General features: G+C 38.0%; 2 protein-coding genes across 7 annotated transcripts in view; both read right to left on the bottom strand.

The window, feature by feature from the left end:
* Positions 1 to 9,545: 9,545 nt before the first annotated feature.
* On the bottom strand, positions 9,546 to 10,211 carry FGFBP2 (fibroblast growth factor binding protein 2; the record flags this gene model as incomplete). The annotated part of the gene is made up of 1 exon (XM_084625481.1): positions 9,546 to 10,211. The coding sequence occupies one exon, from the start codon at positions 10,209 to 10,211 to the stop codon at positions 9,546 to 9,548; it is 666 nt and encodes a 221-aa protein (XP_084481607.1).
* A 1,124-nt stretch (positions 10,212 to 11,335) lies between these two features.
* PROM1 (prominin 1) overlaps positions 11,336 to 18,954 on the bottom strand; it is a 93,146-nt gene continuing 85,527 nt past the window's right edge. For 4 of the 6 annotated variants that reach the window (XM_084626857.1, XM_084626858.1, XM_084626859.1 and 1 more), the window contains 6 exons: positions 18,374 to 18,466; positions 16,683 to 16,798; positions 15,945 to 15,968; positions 15,506 to 15,574; positions 12,952 to 12,991; positions 11,336 to 12,705 (listed from right to left, as the gene is read on the bottom strand). In XM_084626857.1, the coding sequence (XP_084482983.1) occupies positions 12,973 to 12,991; positions 15,506 to 15,574; positions 15,945 to 15,968; positions 16,683 to 16,798; positions 18,374 to 18,466 (321 nt within the window). In that variant the 3' untranslated portion in view covers positions 11,336 to 12,705; positions 12,952 to 12,972. Of the gene's footprint in view, positions 12,706 to 12,951; positions 12,992 to 15,505; positions 15,575 to 15,944; positions 15,969 to 16,025; positions 16,234 to 16,682; positions 16,799 to 18,373; positions 18,467 to 18,954 lie in introns of those variants that run through there. The other 2 variants (XM_084626862.1, XM_084626861.1) reach the window with 2 other exon arrangements.

Genomic DNA, 18,954 nt, shown 5'->3' with positions numbered 1-18,954 from the left:
ATTCCTAATCTTTACAATGTGGATAATATTCACCTATCTCATAGGGGTATTAAAAAGCAAAATTAATTACTGTTTATAAAATGCTTTGAAATATGCAAATACTATAGGAGTATAAGGTATTATTATTAAAGGCAATTTCCACAACTGAGAAATACTACTATCATTGAGGTTTGTCCTATTAAAATTATTCTCTTACCCTCTTTTGGAACTACAAGTAAAAGTAATGTGCTCACAACAAAGCTACTTTCACAAAACAAAATAATATTAAATTGTGTTTCTCCAGATATAAACAGCAACAATGTACTTTCTCTCTGAATAACTTTTGCATTATACTAAAATAAACAACAAAGGATGAACAAATACAAAATCAGTTACCTGATTTCCTTACTGGGGCCAACCTCTTCCCCTACCTGAAATATTTAGAGTGTGCCACTCTTCCTGCAAATACTGGAGGTAGAGCAATCTTGCCCATTGGTTTCTGTGCTGGACCACCCCCTTCTGCCCTCATGATAGATGTGTTCCTCCAAAGCTGCACAGAGACAGTGAATTCTTATTAGAAGTTTAAACATAAAGTTATAACAGTAATGCATAAGTCAGATGTATTTAACTATATACACACACCAGGTGATAGCTTTGCAGATTTATTTTGTAGTAGCTGTCCACCCTTCTGCTCAGGAGGCTGCCAGAGAATGCGGTGACTGGGTGGCAGCCATTTGTCAGCAGCTTCTTATGCGATGGTGATAACAGCAGCATAAGCAACTCCAGACAAACATATTTCATAGATTCAAGGCCAGAAGGGACCATTGTGACCTAGTCAGACCTCCTGTATAACACAGGCCTTAGAACTTCCCCAGAATAATTTCCAGAGCAGATCTTTTAGAAAAACATCCAATCTTGATTTTAAAATCATCAGTGATGGAGAATCCACGACCCTTAGTAAATTGTTCTAATGGCTAATTACCGTCACTGTCAAAAATGTATGCCTTATTTCCAACCTGAATTTATCTAGCTATAGCTTCCAGCCATTGGATCACATTATATGCTTCTCTGCGAGATTCAAGAGCCTATTATTAAATGTTTGGTCCCCATGTAGATACTTATAGGCCGACAAGAGGCTAGGAGGGCATCTAGGAGGATGCTGAGGCAGATTCTGGCAGCTGAGAAGATGAATCGGAGGACGCTGTGGTAGCTGTGCCAGGTCTGACAACCACAGCCATCTTAGTCCTTTTAGGGTGTCAAGAATGACTGTTTTCCTCCTTTTTGATCTTCTGAATCACTCTTCATAGTAACAGCAGAGGAAGGAAAGTTTGGAGAGGTTGATTTAGCCATCTGTGAGCCAGAACATCCATTCCCAGTGATGTCTGGTCTGCTTCCTGGATACTTAAGAAGTTGTGTTTTCACATGTTTAGTGGCTGTGAATAGATCTGCTTGGGAGTAGTCCAGCTCACTGACTACCAGCTGGAAACTTCCTGCTTCAGAGACACCCAGCGTGGTCTGTCAGTCTGCTGTGTGCTCCGTGTTGCTTTTATGTGGGTTGCCCTGGGGAGACTGAGTGATATTCTGACTAACAAAAGGTCTATATCACTTCAGCATTTACACATCAGCTTTCTGTGCCTCTGGAGGTAATTCACATTTTTGTGTTGTATCAAGATGTGCTTCTTCCATACGTGAGCCTGGAAGTCTTAGCATGACCAATCCTCTCTATAGGAAATGCGTGTTTTGAATCCTCGCTAACCTTGACCTCATTCCCTGTGTACTGTGGTATATCAAATGAGCTTCTCATCAATGGGCAGGAATTTGGGATCTGGACTGTGAAGAGAGGATTCTACTATTAGATATGGGCTTTCCATTTCCACCCAATGAGAGACTGTGTCACTCCAAAGGATATCCTCACTGGGCTTTGTATCTCATTAGAAATGGTTCCAGGCTCATAAGAACGATCCCTAATGCACCTGCACATGCTGTTTTCTCCATGGAACACTCTTCTATGCATAAAACTGGGAGACTCATTTGTGGTGGGTAAAATGGATGGATGAAACTGTGGCGATCAGCGCCTGGATATTGTTAAACCTTTTCCATCACAGGAAGACTCTGGCCTTCCTAGTGTCTCTTGACTCATAGGTGGAAAGTTATCTGAAAGGGGAAGAGGGATCTCTTCTTTAATCTTATCAGAAACCCATATGCCACCAGAAGCATGAAGAGTACCCACCATTATTACATGCATAGTACAAGAAGAATAGGGGAAAATCTCATAATTTACATGTTAATTTTTACTTGCAGCAGCAGTCACAAGTTGACATGCAGCCTTCCAAATCATAATGGACTAGCTTAGTTTGTGAGGTAGCCAGTCCTAAAAAGGCTTCTTTATTCTCTTTCTTGACTATAATCTTTGTAGGTCTAAAGGAATTGGAAATCTATTACAGCTTGACTACATACCGCAAGTAGTTTGTCAGACAAACTGTTTTAAAACATATTTCACCAAAAGGCTCTGGGCTTCATAATTCAAGCATCAGCCTCATTTCCTAGCTGCCTTATACATACAGTAGGGTAACTGTTCTGAAAAATCCATAATTGGCCTCTTGCCTAACACTTACCCAATAAACTTTGTATGTGCAAGCCGTGAAAAGTTTGACAATAGATTCTCGGCACAGCAAATTCTTGTCCACTAGATGACAATGGACCTTTTTGATGATACCTATCGTCTCCGCTGTGCTTTGTTCCTAGTACAGTTTGTAATTCAGCACACAACACATAAGTGCCACTTTGAAAATGTATTTGTGATGTCTGAAAAAGAACGGATGGGGCATGTTTGCTATATATTGGGGGTGGGGAGAGTAAATAACAAGAGATGTGGCCAAAAAGTTTCGCAGGATATATCCTATTTAACCCAAAGAAACATGGAAAAGCGGGGAAAAGCAACTGCATGACAGAGGCACGGCTACACTATAAAGTTTTGTCCATAGCTATGTTCATCAGGGGTGTGAAAAAAACCCACATTTGTTAGCCAACATAGCTATGCCAGCAACACCTCCAATGCAGATGCAGCTCTGCTAACAGAAGAGTGCTTCTGTTAGCATGGCTAATATTGTTCAGGGACGCAGTGTTACTATACTGGCAGAAAAACTCATGTCAGCATAAACACTGAATCTATACTTGGGAGCTATACTAGAATAGCTATATTGACACAGCCGGTGTAGCGCAGACTAGACCAGTGGGAAAGAAAACAGAAAGCAGCCGCAACTGGAGACCGAAAGGAACATTTTCCCCAACCCCCCTTTCTCACACTTAGTTTCAGGATATGTATTGTGGATGGAAAAATACCTTACTGGAAACGATAACATCAGTTGAAAAATTAGACATACAAAACCTAATCAGCAGAAAACGGCTGTGACTAAGAAGAACAAAATTAAATATTTCTCTCAAAAATCACCAGAGTGCACTATTGCATAGGCAAGCTAATTTAATGACTGCTTAATAGAAAAGCTTGAAGCAATAACATGTTATCTATACACTTGGGCTGCATTTTAGTCTGAGGGACCTAAGCACTGGCAGGGGCTAGCTTGAGAGTATGGATTGCCTCAGTTTTTGAATGCCCAATTTAAGACAGCCAAGACCTTATTTCCAGTGGTGCTCAGCACCTGAAAGCCTTGCTGACTTCACTAGGATGTGTAAATGCTCAGTGCCTCCTAACATCAGGCCCTGGTTGTGTCAAATTAGGCACCAAAATTGGAGGCATTCAAAATTAGGAGACTTTTAAAAACAGATATTAACACCCAAGATCGCATGAATGAGTCCATAGAACCACCCAGTATGGAACCACAGAGAAGTGAAATTGAGGAAAATCTTTCCCATACTCTATTCAGGATAAAACAGCTGATCCAACAACAGTTCTTTGTGAATACACACAGACTGACAGAGGAATTCAATATTTAATAAGTGGAATCTTTAAACTCTCTCATATTTTCTCCGCTTCATTCTCAATTACGCGTGTAATACACGTATCCTTTCTGGGTATTTTGTTGGGCTTTTTAAAAATAGTTGGCATTTATTGAGTGCTACACCTTTTCAAAACACTGCAAGTCTTAATGGCACTCACCCATGTAAGACTGTTACCAACCTCATTTTACAGATAAGGAGACACACAAAGGTCACATGGCTTGCCTGACAACTCTGAGTCCCTGGGAAAGCTATGTCTGGAACTCAGGTCTTCCTGGTTCCCAGCACTACCTTCAGTTGCCTGCCAAGAAAATAAAGAGACTGAATCTCCAATTGTGTAGATTTCCCTGTCTTGTGTGGGGACCAACAGGTTAACCTAAAGCAAACAAAGGAGGATTCATTCATTCACAGAGTGCTTGCAAACTGCACTGAACTTCTAGCAAATGGTTTTGAAATGCTCCTTTCATGAATGAATGGCACTTTTATACCAAAATAGTTTCATAACTGTGCATTTGCCGTTTTAAACACAAGCAATTAAATGGAAATTTAATTGATACAATTATAATGCTATTAGAGGAGAATGGAACATGACCAATTAACAGCCAATTTTATAATGTTTGAAAGCAAGATTGTAATAATTACCTGACTACTGTGTACACATACCATTGCCTAATGTAATCTGATTGAAGGTGCCTACCCTCTGGTATCAAAATGCTCTCTGTTTTTCAGAGTAAGGTGTTCAAATGTGTGTCATTGGTCCTATACTGTTTTACAGCACACAGATCATGTGGTAGGGGACTGTATTGTCCTCCCTCCTGTTCAATGTATACAGGGGGAGAGAAGGCTTAATAGCATTATGGTTTCTTTGGTGAGTTAATGATACCCAGCTTTCTTCCTAACCTCTCAGTGTAATGGAATGTTCTCACGGAGATTGGAATGTAGAATGAAGACACTAGCTGGCTAAGACTCCACCCAGAAGTGGTGGAGATACTGCTTAGAGAGAGAGAGAGGACAAGAAAGAAAACAGCCCCCACCCAAAAGAAAATTTCATCTGTTTCCCATTACAAGGTTCGTAGCCTGAGAGTCATCAACCCGCAGCTCCTTCTGGATAAGAGGGTAGTTACAATTCCCAAAAGTACTTATTAATTTGTATTTGGCAAGAACAAGTTGCATCCTCTTCTTGCTATGGCACACCTTGCTAGAGCTCTACATACCACCTTCACTTCAAAGCTAGACAACTGCATTGTGACCTATATGTGGCTATATCTGCAGATCAACTGGAAACTGTAGGCAGTGTGGAATTTGGAAGACTGCTTATTAAGCAGTGTTTCCACGCAATGAGCACAATACACTTACAAGCTTCACTGGCTGCATATTGATTTCTAGATGCAGTTTGCTTTGACCTATAAAGCTCTATATAGTTTGGGCTCCTAGCTCCTTGCAGGATACCCCCACACTCTCAAGATCAGATCCAAGTCATTGAAATTACTTGAAACTTCCATGGGCTTTGGATCATGTCCTCTGAGCATGATACCATGGCAGCTGCCATCAACAGAGGTACTCAAATTGAACATGCCCCCCTGCTTAATTGGGAGCATGCTAGCAGCAGGGTTGTCTCTGTGAAGGGCTCCTGGCTGCCAAGCGCACTTTCCCTCCTACTTCAACAGAAGCTAGGTTTGTTGACCCTTCAAGGCACTCTCCACTCATCTGTTTTTACTTAGACTTCTTCTGTGTGGAGTTGTTGAGGGTGGAGACAAAGGGATGGAGCTGTTGTGCCACAGGACAATTTTAGTAGATGGGTCCTATCATCTTAATTTGTTTCATTTATTGTTAGAAGTTGGTGCTTTTACATAGCTGTATGAAGTTGAGAAAGCTCATACAAACAACAAAAATTCTATTAGAGAGCAGCTAATGTGGATTCTCCTGTAGCTCAGGTGGTAGCAGCTGGACCAAAACTCTATTCCACAGCTTATTTGAAGCTTCAAGTGGCCATCATGTCCAGCATAGGAATAACTGTGAAGTTTTAGGAAGCCAGAGGTTTCATACTGTGTCAAAAATAATGATAATTCCAACAAGAGTGTGCAGTCCTCTTTCATTTATAGCCTTTAGTTTTTATTGATTTGAAAGCTCAATTTTTATTTGGAGTCCTCTAACATTCAGTGATGTTTTGGCTGGCTGGGATCTGAAAGGCACACTATATGGAGTCCCCTCTGATTTCCACTTGCAGTTTCTTACTGGGATGACCACTTCCTGTTCCTCTTTCCCTCAACTCACACACTAGCATTATGGTGGCATCTAAGCTCCTCTCAGGATGTGCTTGCTCAGCTGATCCTCCCAGAGTAGTTGCCAATGCTCTTATGACCTGGACAGCAATCCATTTTCACTGCCCTGCACACTAACACTTCAGCTCTGCAGTTGGTCAGTGTCATATTTACGCAGGAAGAAAGCTTCTGGAGAATGTGCCTATAGCCATTAAGTCTGCAAGCTAAAGTAAAGTTTTGTGCTGTTCAAAGGGAAGGATGCCTGCCTTGCTAAAGAAAACACACTAACGTTTACTTTGCAGGTAGCAGGAACTTGGGGGGGGGGAGGGAGAGGGGGAGGCGAGGGGGGGCAGAATTCAAGTTGCAAAGCTATTATATATATATATATATATATATATATATATATACACACACACACACACACACATATATATACACACACTCATACACATTTTTAAAGACCACTTGTGGAAAGTGTTGGCATTCCCAGACTGCCATTCCTTTCAGAGTAACTTTTCCCTGATGTCCCGCTATTTAAAATTGACAACTTTCAATTCACTCAAGTTCTTCTGCTCCTTTTCCTGGGCCTCATTTCTCAAGCCTTCCACCCACCCTGTACCTCCACATTTGCATATTTTCACATACAGAATCACTCATGTCAAACACCTTGCTTGTTGGAAAATTCAAACATATTCCTGGAATAGTTCTGTTATGTCTAAATATGACTTGAGAAGAAATGGAAGCTATTCTAGGAAGTAAATATTGTTCTCGAGTATGAGCAGCCATGTGCAGTCTCCAAGAAAAGTTTTACAGTATGATAAACACACTGGAACCTGATTCTCTCTAAAAGGTCATGTTTTGTTTCTTACCAGAATTTACTTACATATTTACAAGTCTATTCCCCTAAAAGATTGCTTTGTATGGTGCCCAAAGACCAGAGTAATAGGCATGATAAAACAGTTTGAGAATTGGATATAAAACTGCATTCACCTCTCCCCATGTTTGGAGGTACCTATCAGGATTCCCCCACAGGAAGCAGAAAGCTAGGATAGATAACTGAAATTACTGGTGATAGTTACAATGTTAACTTTAAAACAGAGATCAAATTTAAGCTTCCTTGAGCACCTGTTTTATCAGCATTTAGACCTGGCACATGCATTTACATTAAGCTATTTGGCAAATGTTTCCCTCCCTTCTGTGTACTTGCTACTGTACTAATCCTGTACTATTAAAGATTCTCTCTCAATTTTGTCACTTGTTTTTCTTTCTCCAAAACTCTCTCCTAGTTAGCATTTCAGTATAAGACACATCTGTGAGTAAAGTTGCACAAGATGCTAAATACTTGCAGAATCAGGGTATGAAACAAACCTTATCAGTTTTTCCAGTTACGTGTCTTAGGGCAAAGTGGGGTAACTTGTTACAACTATTTCAGAGGACTAATAATAATGTTTTGTAAACTCCAATAGCCTAAAACGAAGACAAGTTAATCCTTTCAGCATTTGGCTGGGTTTTTGACATTGATGTTCGTGTGGAAGTAATGTGTAATTTTGCAAGTGCACAGATCTGTAAGTTTGCAAGAAGCTGAATATTCTATTCTCCCTTTCCAAATCCTTCCTGCAAGTACCAGCATTTGGAGTCAAGAACAAGTGAAGATTATTCATTACATGTTTGTAATAGCGATGAATTTTAAAAAAAGCATCATTCTGTGGGCTGCCTCTGTTTTATACTCTATTTTGGACTGTATATTTATACTGTAATTTTTCCATTCAGTTTTTGCAGCTGAAGTTTCTCAGTATCACAGCATGGACAAGCACTTGCCACTTCATTCTGAGATCTGTGGTTTCCTCCTCCCCTGATATGCTACCCCAGTCCCTCAGACTCTGGCACTGGCATTATGTAAATCACTGTTTGGACACACAGGTCCTTATATTTAAGATTGCAGCAAAACACACAAGGATATTTTCAAAAACCATTCTTTTATTGGTTGCATAAACTGGAGCATTATTTACAGCTTTCATCTTTCTATAAATGCTCATTAAAATAAAGTTGCACAAATAGTAAAATGTAGCAAAGTTCAGCCTTTTAAAAAAGTTAACCTGACATCTCAGATTAAATGCAGTCATGTTCCTATATATTATAACTATATTTAGAAGAATCAAAGAATTTATATAGGAGAGTTTATCTTAATAATTTCAGTACAATCAGTCCAATTTCATGCATCTTTGGTGACTGTCTTGAAAATTTGCTAAAATGGTTTAATTTTAGAAGTGCAAAGGAAAAAAGTAATTACAAGATTTATAGCTCTGGTCCCATTTTGAAACTAAAACTTTAGTCTAAAAAAGGATATTAAACTCCAGTAGGGAACTCTCTTCAGCTGTAAGAAATTTATTCTGCAAAATAAAAAAGAAAATAAAAATTAGTCATTTAGCAATTTGCCTTCTTAAGCACCCTTGGAATCTTCCGCAGTCTAAGCGTGCCTAAAACTAACTTTCTGGCTCACGCAGTACACATTTCCATTCCTGTGGAAAGTTTGTCAGGTTTTGTAGCCAGCTGTTGTTAGTCTCAGAGATAAAATGTAAGTGGGAACAACTCCGATTACTTCTGTGAAGGCTTTGTCTTTATGCCCAAACTATAGCAGCAAAGATTTAGCATGTGATCGCCTCTCATTTCCACAAGAAATATTCAAATAATTGTCTGTTTTGGTTTATGTATGTAAATTAAGTAACTTTTCAAAACTCCATAAAATAGTTTAAAAGTTAATTAAATATTAGCGCGTAGTTTTGCTTAACAACCCTAGTGTTCTCAGAATCTGCATGTCTTTCTAAATTGTGCTTTTAGATGAATGCAATACATTAAAAAAATGATGACATCTCATTAGTTTAAATCAAAGCAGCATGCATTTGGGGCGAAAAATAAATCCAGTTTATACAAGTGGAATTGATGAGCTGCTGGGTTAAGAATTGTATCACACACAGAAGTGTACTGGAAAGTAATTCTGAAAATAGTACTATTTATTATTAACTAAGATAGCAGGCACTCCATTTTAATTCTTACTAAAGGCCCAATCTTGAGGGGTACTAAGGTCCCCTGACTCCTACCGACTACAAATGGGAGATTACACTGTTCAACATCTCATAGGATTAGGCACTAGGTCACTTAACCGTCAACAAGTTTAAATCTTCAAGGTGAACAAATTCTTCCTATCTGACAGTTTCTGAATTCATTACACAGTATACAATCCTTATCTACATTCTTTAGAGAGCCCTAAGCTTAATTTAAAAAAACAATGTGAAGAGATTCTGTTTTGGTTGTATATTATTGAAGAGGGAGCTTTACCTGAAGCAATTCTTAACCTTTAAAGATGCTGATGATGTAGGAGCAGAAAGCGTGCAGTGATTCCCAGCAATGCTCTCGTGCCAACTTCATTACTTCAGTATCATTTTCAGACCCTTGTCCATGCTGTGTTGGTTTTACAAGAGGTTGTGTAGATGGTTTAGGTCTCCCTGCTTTTTTGGCAGAGCTTTTCCCTGCCTGGGTTTCTTTAACTTGCTTTAAAGAAGCTGAGGGTTTCTGGATTGATTTCCCCTGATTGGCTGTATCTGCTTGCTGGCTAGGATTCTGGTTTGGCTTCATGCTGGAAGCTACTTGCTTCATGTGAGCATCTGTGGGAGCCTTTTGGCACATGTTGGGCTTCAGCACTAGGGTGGACTGGCAAGCGTTTGGGAGTTTTCTAAGTTCAAGGGCAATCTGGTTCCAATAAACCTTTGGGTTGTTATTGAAAGGACGACAAATTGATGGTTTGCCAGTATATTCACACCAGTAAGACTTGCCTTGGTTTTTGCATTCAATTCTGAGTTTCATTTCCCCATTACCACTCATGTTCATTGTGCAAGCATCTTTGACTTTAGTCTGAAAATGGATTTCTTCACCATTGCTCCTTTTCTTTTGTGTCTGTTTCTGTCCCAACCCTCCCATGCAACAGAACATCATTAGAAGAAGGATGACAGTCTTCATGGTGAAACACAGAATAAGATCCTGAAGCAACTCAGTCCAAAAAAGCAAAAGAAACAGGCAACTGTCTGCTCACAATTTAAAGGTTTCGTGCACAAAGAAGTCTCTCTCTCGAGGTGGCTTGTAATTTTTTTTTTTTTAAATAAACCACCCTAGTGTAAGCATATGCCCATAATTTATAGCTTAGGGGAATGTCAAATAACCTGTGAACTCCCAAGAAGGTAACAAGACACGTCTTGCAGCTAAATAGAGCACGATAGTTGTATAACTGAAAAGCACATTCCTACCCAAAATGCACACGTCACCTTTGATTTTAACAGATATTTTCCACTCTCCAGCTATTTTATAGCTGTCTTTATGCCAGATATTGTATGACCACATGGAAGTAATCAGAAGAAGGTCAGCCAAATCAAACCTATGAGGATTTGTCCAGAAGATTAAAATAATTCAATTAATAAAAATGGATTTGTGGTACCCTTATGTTTTTTGTGGATGTGCACTGGCAAGCATGTCATTTTTATATTTTATTGTGCCAATACTGGAAACATGGTATTCTGTGGCAAATCAACAGCACATTCCTTAACTAAGGAAAGAGTTTAGGACACACTGGGTATGTCTAAAGAGCAAAGAAAAACCCATGGCTGGCCCATGCCAGTTGACTTGGGCTGCTTCATTGCTGTGTCGACTCAGGCTGGAGGGCGAGTTTTGGGACCCTCCCACCTCTCAGGATCCCTGAGCCCAGAAGTTTACACAATAATGAAACAGCCCTGCAGCCCAAGTCAGCAGGCATGGGCCAGCAATGGGATTTTCTTTGCTGTGTAGACATTCCCAGTGTGGCCTGGGGGTTTATGAGCTTCCCCACACAGGTTTATCAAGGTAATCTAATCCCTCTCATTCTATTTCTGGGTTTCTCATCTTGCTTGGAGCCAATCTTGGCAATGAAGTCCAACAGTACATCAGTTTTTGTAAGGAGGACAAAATCCATTTCCCAATGTGATCTCAGTCCACATCTTAACCCAGTGTGTCTCCTACACCTCTCAAACACACTTAAAATGAAATAAAATAGTTATTTATGAATCAAATACAGATTACTTAACCAAGTTTTTGTTTATTTAAATGGACTGGGAAAATTTTCTCAAATGAAAAATAAACTCTTTAAATTCTACAATTCTGAACATATATACAACCACACACACACACACACGCGCTACATATTGTCACACAGAAATATTTCCATTTCTGACCAAAGAGTGAAAAAACTTACATTATTCCAGATAAAACTGGTATTGCTGTTCAGTTTTGTTTTATGTTTTCAAAGGTTTTTGGAACTACCCTTATTTTAAGCCAAATTAACCTTTCTGAAAACGTAGTTAATACTGGTATATAATCAGTTTTCTCTTCAGTTCAAGATACCCAATTCTTCCATCTTTCCTACCCCCTGTGCTTTATTTTTGTAGTGTAGACCTTTACAGCCCATTAAGTGGATTTATGATGTCATATAATCCAGCAACACAACTGACATGTCTAAATTCAAGGCAATACCCTAAACTACAGTGATGTAAAACAACCTTCTAAAAGTGTTCAAATTCCTATGTAGAAAGTTTAATTTAAAAATTAGTTAGCAAAAATATAATCACTGCCTATTTAAAGAACCACTGACATTTATTAGGAACTTGGTCTGGAGATGAAGTATTCTAAAAATTACCAATTTTTTGACATCTCTCAGTCTAATTAGAGTATTACTCAAACTCCAGGGAGCTCCATACTCTGCCACATACACAAAAGTTGTAATTTTAAATGAGTCTCTCTGCAAATACCCTTTCAGGTCTAATACTTAAAAATCATCACGTATTAAATAACTCAAAGAGAGGGAGAAAAATCTTCAACTGAATTAATTTTTCAGAGACAGGAGATAATGCATATCCCGTACATTTAAAGTTCAGTCCAAAGTGGTCGTCCAAGAGCACCAGAAGTCAACACTGAACATGCTGATAAATTCATCTGTGAAGTACATTATACAATATCAAAAATTTTGCTAAAACACTTTTAAGCTTTAAGAAAATGTATATACAAAGGACTCTGTATACAAAATGTATTCTTTATGCAAATGTGTATATACTATATTTAACACATTCCCAACAAAATGGTAAGGTAAGAACTTGAGTAATCATGGCAGGGTAGTCAAGCAAAATCTGTGTAAGCCACATTAATATACATATTGTGATGTGAAATAGAAACCTCAGTGTAAAAAAAGTAAAAAACAGAAACCACTTTAGTTCAAGTCTTAAACAGCAGTGAAGAAGAGGAAGGGCTCTGGTATTTTGTACAATAGTTAATGGCATAACATTAAACACTGTTTTCTTGATTCAAGACTGATTTACTGTACAAGCCACATAGAACAAGTGGCATGGGATTTGGATGGTGAAGTCAGATCCCAGTGTGGTTGGAAGAATTTCATGTTTTCCTGTAGAAGAATCTTGAGCCTCATTTCTATAGGCTGAAAATAGATCACAAGAAAAAAAAAATCAATAAAAAATTGATTAAGGTAGCAACAAAATTCAGATAGAACACTATACATTCATGGTCTTCATGTGAAAGTCATGGATGTGTCAAGAGATAAACTTTACCCTACCTACAATCACGTGTGTACAAGCATGTGTTTTTACATTTTAAGAAGCAGATTTCAAAATGGGAGGATGTGCTAGGTAGATTTTGAAATACATTTTAAAAGCTCATTACTTACCCCTGATGTTTTCAGTATTGGCTACCACTGTTCCACAGAGCTAAAGAGAACACAAAAATATATTTTTCTGTTGCTAACAAAAGGACTGAATATACTGCGTTCATAACTACAGTGCGTGGTACTGTCAGATGTCAGTAGTGTGACCACCAATCATGCCTGGGTCTGAAATGTATAAGTGCTATATAAATAAGTCCTGAGTCTTCTTGTCAGTTATTGAAGTTTTTAATTAGAGAAAATGGGTTTAGTTTCATTATATAGCAATCTTTTTTTTTTTAAAGTTTTGTTTTGAGGTGGAAGGAAATACTCAGATAATCAAACACTATAGACCTGAGTTAGAAAAAAGATCTTAACCCAACCTCCCATTTTGCTCACACAAATAGTTGTACCTGAATTTGATTTTTATTTAGATCTCTACCTACCTGATCGGGGAAAAATAAAATAATCAGGTAGATTTCTAAATGCAACTGCAACCTGCAATTACGTGCATCCATAACACTGCAGGTGCAAAGGGGGAGGCTTCCTATTCCTATCACTTTAAGAGGATATGGTTTCATTGCTAACAATCTCACTCAAAAGATGCTACAAATACTTACAGCCAACTAAAAAGATCTGTAGGAACTGAGAAAAAGCAGTATAGCAGAAAATATGAAATTGGTTTGTGCAGTTAAGAACAGAAAATAAGAATCTACTAGAGTGGTATTCCCGGATTGTCGTAGCCCTGATGCAGTTTTTTCAAACTCTGTCTCAGGTATGAAATCATCAAAAGGAAACGGCAGTTTAGAGTAAATTCTAATGATTGCTATGGTGGGGTCAATCCAGAGAAAGTTCACTGACCGTAGGACAGTTGAAATCAGAATATAGTCCTTAATGTGTTTGTGTCCATGTGGAAAGCTAGTACGCTTTAATTTAACAGAGTCTATTTTTATGTTAATGATTTTTCGCTTATTTCCAAATAACTTCTTGTATTATTCAGTCATTGAACAAGGATTTCCTTTTAATTTTTTTTGAAATACCACATAAATAATGTGCCATACAGTGCAAGAATGTTGAAAATCAATATTAAAAAAAATCCGAAGATCAGAAAGTGACTTCTAAAGTCTGGATGATTAGTGGTTCCCTCTTATGGAAAATATCAAAAGTCTTTAATGTGGAAGTTCTCTGATGTGCCAGTGGAGTTGACTTTGGAGTCAAATACCTTGTAGATTAATTTGAGGAGTTCCAAAAGCCCACAGTGTGATATAGGCTATGCCAAAATAACGAACATTATAACACCATGAATACTACTATTATGAAATACTTCCTCCTAAAGGATGCACAGGGAAGAGACTCGGTCAATAAAATAATCAATACAAAATAGACTTTTACTCAACTGATACGGCCCTGAGGGCTGTCAAAAATGTCAACCTCAGCCCCATCAACATAAAACACCCCATCCATGATCCAGAGAGCAATAAAAATTAATTCTCTACCAAACATTCAATCTAAATGTGTTCTATATAAAAAAGTTATGGGGCTCACTAGTCCTTATACTTGCCAATTATTTACATAGCTTCTCATTGTAACATACTTCTGAGTTCCTCCAAAGCCTACTGAAGTCTCACTACAGCCCTGTGAGGTGGATAGCACCATCCCAGTTTTATGGAATGGGAATCCAAGGCACTGAGGTTAAGTGACTTGCCAGTGTCTCAGAGCAAGCGAGCTGCAGACTCAGGAGAAGAACCCACAACTCCCGTCTCCCAGACTTGTGACTTAACTGTTTGGCCACACAGGTCTGGACTAATTTCATAGGTGCAGTAACATCCATCTTCTCCTCTAACCTTCCATACCCCCTGGCTCATTTGCAGCCTGCACATAGCAAACTTTGCCTTTCCTCAGCCGTTTAAAAAGCTGCACCAAAGGCACAGGTTGGAGGGACTACTGAGCCATTAAACATTACGTTAATTTGGGAGGTTACTGTAGCTACTCATTGCTTTTATAAAATAGAAGATTTTTTTAATGTTTCTTCTTTATCTTTCAAATCTCTAGTCCTGCTTGTTCTATGTAGCCTACTTCTATGCATTCTCATGAAAAAAATTCTAAAAAAAACAAACTAGAATTTAAAAGTGAACCATCTATTAATGCCCCAGGTTACAGTCAAAGGGGTATTCATTAAGTATCAATTTATAATTGGTCCTACAGACCTTTATATAAACATGGGAAAAAAAACAGGAAAAAGTGAACATGCACCCCCCACAGCCTTTTAATTGCTATACAGAGTACTTTAATAACTTTACTATTTTAGGGCCACCATGTTATAGAAGTAATATGGAATTATGTGTCTTTTAAGCTTATAAAATTCCATAGTTAAATGACCGGATACTATTACAATATCTATGGCTATATAGGCTTATTCAAAAAAGTTAAACATACAGCACTTGTTATAGTGAGCAACCATGCAAAAGGCAAATAGAAAATTAAACTATTCACTTTAAAACGTGCAGAAAATTGGATAGCTGATTAGCACAGTACGCTAAGCAAGGAAACGTGAAGGCATGCAGTTTCAGACTTGGTTTACCTTGTCATAACAGGATTGTGTATACCATATAAATGCTCTTTATGATAACCATTATTACCATTTTCCATACTGTAACAAAATAAATACACCAAAAAAAGACTATGTTAACTATAAGATGCAATATGTACAAATGGCTACAAAGACATGTAAATGGCTGATGGTATTGTTTGTAAAAATAAGTTGTTTCTGTTCAGTAGACAATATTCTTTAATTTTCAACCTTACTGATACTGTAGAATATCAAATAATTCTATAAAATCTTATTTTAGCATGCTCCAATTTCAATTTAATGGAGATATTTATGTTCAGTTGTACCCTACCATTACAAAATATAATTAAACCAAAAGATGTTCATTCTTTACTATAAAAACTACATTCTAAATATAAACCCTCACTCTTTAGTAAAAGAACTTTAACAAATACCAGTAAAAGTGTCTTACTTTTTCATGGGTATAGTTTCAACACTAAAAAAATATAAAAAAGGAGAAGCAATCAACTTAAATATACTAGTAAGTGAACATTTGTCTTAGCAGTACATGCCTTGCTACGGCTCTATTCATTTGTGAATGTACAATACAAATTGACCAATGTGAAATAAAATTATCTGAAAAAACAAAGTGCACAGATTTACTGAACAGCTAAAATAAAGAATAGGAAAAAATAGTAAAAATGAAAATAAGTAAAAACAGTTATCATAAAGTAAAATGCCAAGTCCCTGAGACAGAGGAACTGCAAGTGAAAAGGAAAGACTGGTTAGGGATAATCAGGATATTGAGCAAAAAAGGAAAGAATTAACACAAGGAAACTACAAAGCAGGTACAAGTTATCTTAACATTATAATTGAGCAAAAGATGATCTATCTGAAATTGGGAATATTTTAAAATAAAGGTGTAAGAAGTTCTAAAGCTCTGAACCTGCAAAGAGCTTCTCACAGGCAGACCCTGTTACACCTATACAGAGCCCCACTGAATCAATGTACGATATGGAAGTCCACCTGTATGGAGCATATTAAAAGATCAGGGCCCATATCCGTACTCTTTCAGAGGATACTGTGGTGCTCATTTTGCCAACAGTGAAGGTTTAAACAATGCACCATATATTTCATGTAAAATAATGTGTTATGCAGGAAAGTATTCGTGTCCACTTTCTTTTTATCCTATTTAAGATTATACACTTACTCATCATACACATCCTCTGTATCCATTCTACGATAGTATTTGGATAGTTTTACAGCACAAATTATGGCAGGAATTAAAAATATTGAACAGCCTCCTAAACCAAACCAGAAGGTATTCTAGAAGACAAAAATCAAGAAAATGACATTCAATAAAATACTGTATTAGTGTTTTAAACCACTGCTAGTTTCTTCCCACATTATTTCTTAGAACTGACCCCCTTAAGAGTTTTGAGTTGTAAATTGGCTTTTATTTAGTAGCTGAAGTTGCTGCCCTTATTACTACTAGATTGTCAATTATGTTGTTTCTGAAAGCATACAGCTGAAGTCACCGACATGGCCCATGGCACTGCAGACCCTGTAATGAGAGGCAGCCATGAATTATCAGTTGTTGGGCCAGCAGCAGAACATTACTACTCAACCAACCAACTCCAAGTTGGAAGATACTGTGTCCCTAGAGATGAACCCACTAGCCATATTTTTTCCCTGCCTTGATATTTAACAGTAGTGGCCTTATTCATGTTCCCTGTGGCAAGCTGAATTTTCATCACCTTAGAGGTAGTTTCTGACTTGACAGCTGCAGTTCACAACTGTGAGAGTAATTTCATTAGTGCACAGATTAGCAGGCTCCAGCTGTTAAAATGGTATTTTAAACCTGATTCCTATGGGCTGGAGGCAGTTTTGACTTGTATGTGGGCCCAGCTGGGATCTTTCATCATGTAAGATTTTGACCCATCCACAGTTAACTGATTTAGTGAGTAGTATTTTTCCTACTCAGTTTCTGCAGGATGGAAGAAGGAGAAGTTCTGCAGTTCCTTTGTGGTACTAGATGATTATGACTTGGCTCTGGCAGGACAGCAGATTTCAGGATTTAGTGTTAGCACCTCAGACTCGATTTCAGAAAATTGGAGGTGGTTCTTGTATACAAGTTCTGATTATTGCTTGGTTCAGACTGATTGAGGAAAAGAAAGAATTGGTGGGAGAGGTTTTAGGTGGTTTACAGATGTGTGGTTTCTTTTAATACACACAGCCAACTTTTTATCCTCTGAGATGAGAAAATGCCAAATAGCAGCACCTCAAAGTACTACCAGCCATAATGAACCTCTCCTCTGTACATGAATGAATCAAGATTTGTTTTCTGCACGCCACCTGAAAAAAGTTCCTTTTCCTCATTCACATTTTCTAGATTCCAGCAAAGATGTTTGTGGAAATTTTTTCCTCAGTACTTTCATTGTTCTTATATTCTAAGAGCAGAGATGGGTCAAAACTGATCAGATCCACTCCGCTTTGAATTTCAGGGGAGTTCAGATTCAACTCTCCAAAACAGAACCTCCTCCAAAACTGTTCGGATTCAAATTCAGATCCCGAATGAGAATTGGTCTCTTTTCATATTCAAGATGGCAAAATCTCACAAGAACAATGGATTTCTGCTACGATGGGACAAAAATCTCATGGGAATGTATTGAAACTCCAGCCTTGGAGTGGTTTCAGACCTGAGCTCCATATGTTAAACTAAATCTAATCCAGATCAGAACACTTTCTCCTTTGCCAATCTCAGATTTAGACAAGCTCCCTCATCAGAACATCTTAGTCAAAGGATGAAATGCAGAGAGTTATGTTCACAGTTTGGTGGAAGTACAAGCAAGAATTCCCCATTTAAGGCCCTAGTTTAGAAAAATGGGAAATATTTCTTACCACAGAATCAATTACATAGCTGCATAAAAATATATCTACTGCAGTGTCTATCACGTTGGCAATAGGCTTGCATGCCGCTACCTCCATGGTAATCTACAACAGATTAAAAATACTGTTCAAATCATTCATTAAAAAACCCTGCAATACCTGGCACAAGCTTTATGTGCCATTTACCAAGGGCGTGTTCCCCCCCTCCTAAGCAATTTCCTGCAGTATATTTTATCCCCAGAGCACAAATCACACCTTGAAGAATTAACTTGCTCTGCTCAGTAGAATTATGCATTTATTTTTCCTATTTTTAAGAAGAGGGTGAGCAAAACCACAAAAAGTCAGGCTCAGTGTGTGAGAAGTACAAATGGTATCTCGGCCACTTGCACTCTAGAGAAACAACACTGTAATTAGAACGGCATTTAGTACCCTGGTATGCACTGAAACAACTTATTCCTTCCATTCTACTTTAAATATAATGAAACTCCATTTATAGTAAACACACTATAACAGTTTATACTTTTCCCCCTGTTCTGAACACAAATGGTAAAACACACTTTAAATAGAATAAGTCTTTCATCTTTAGATTCTTT

Source organism: Lepidochelys olivacea (assembly GCF_965140295.1).
Source record: "Lepidochelys olivacea isolate rLepOli2 genome assembly, chromosome: 4".
Lineage (NCBI taxonomy): Eukaryota > Metazoa > Chordata > Testudines > Cheloniidae > Lepidochelys > Lepidochelys olivacea.
This window is presented reverse-complemented; position numbering and strand designations above follow the sequence as displayed.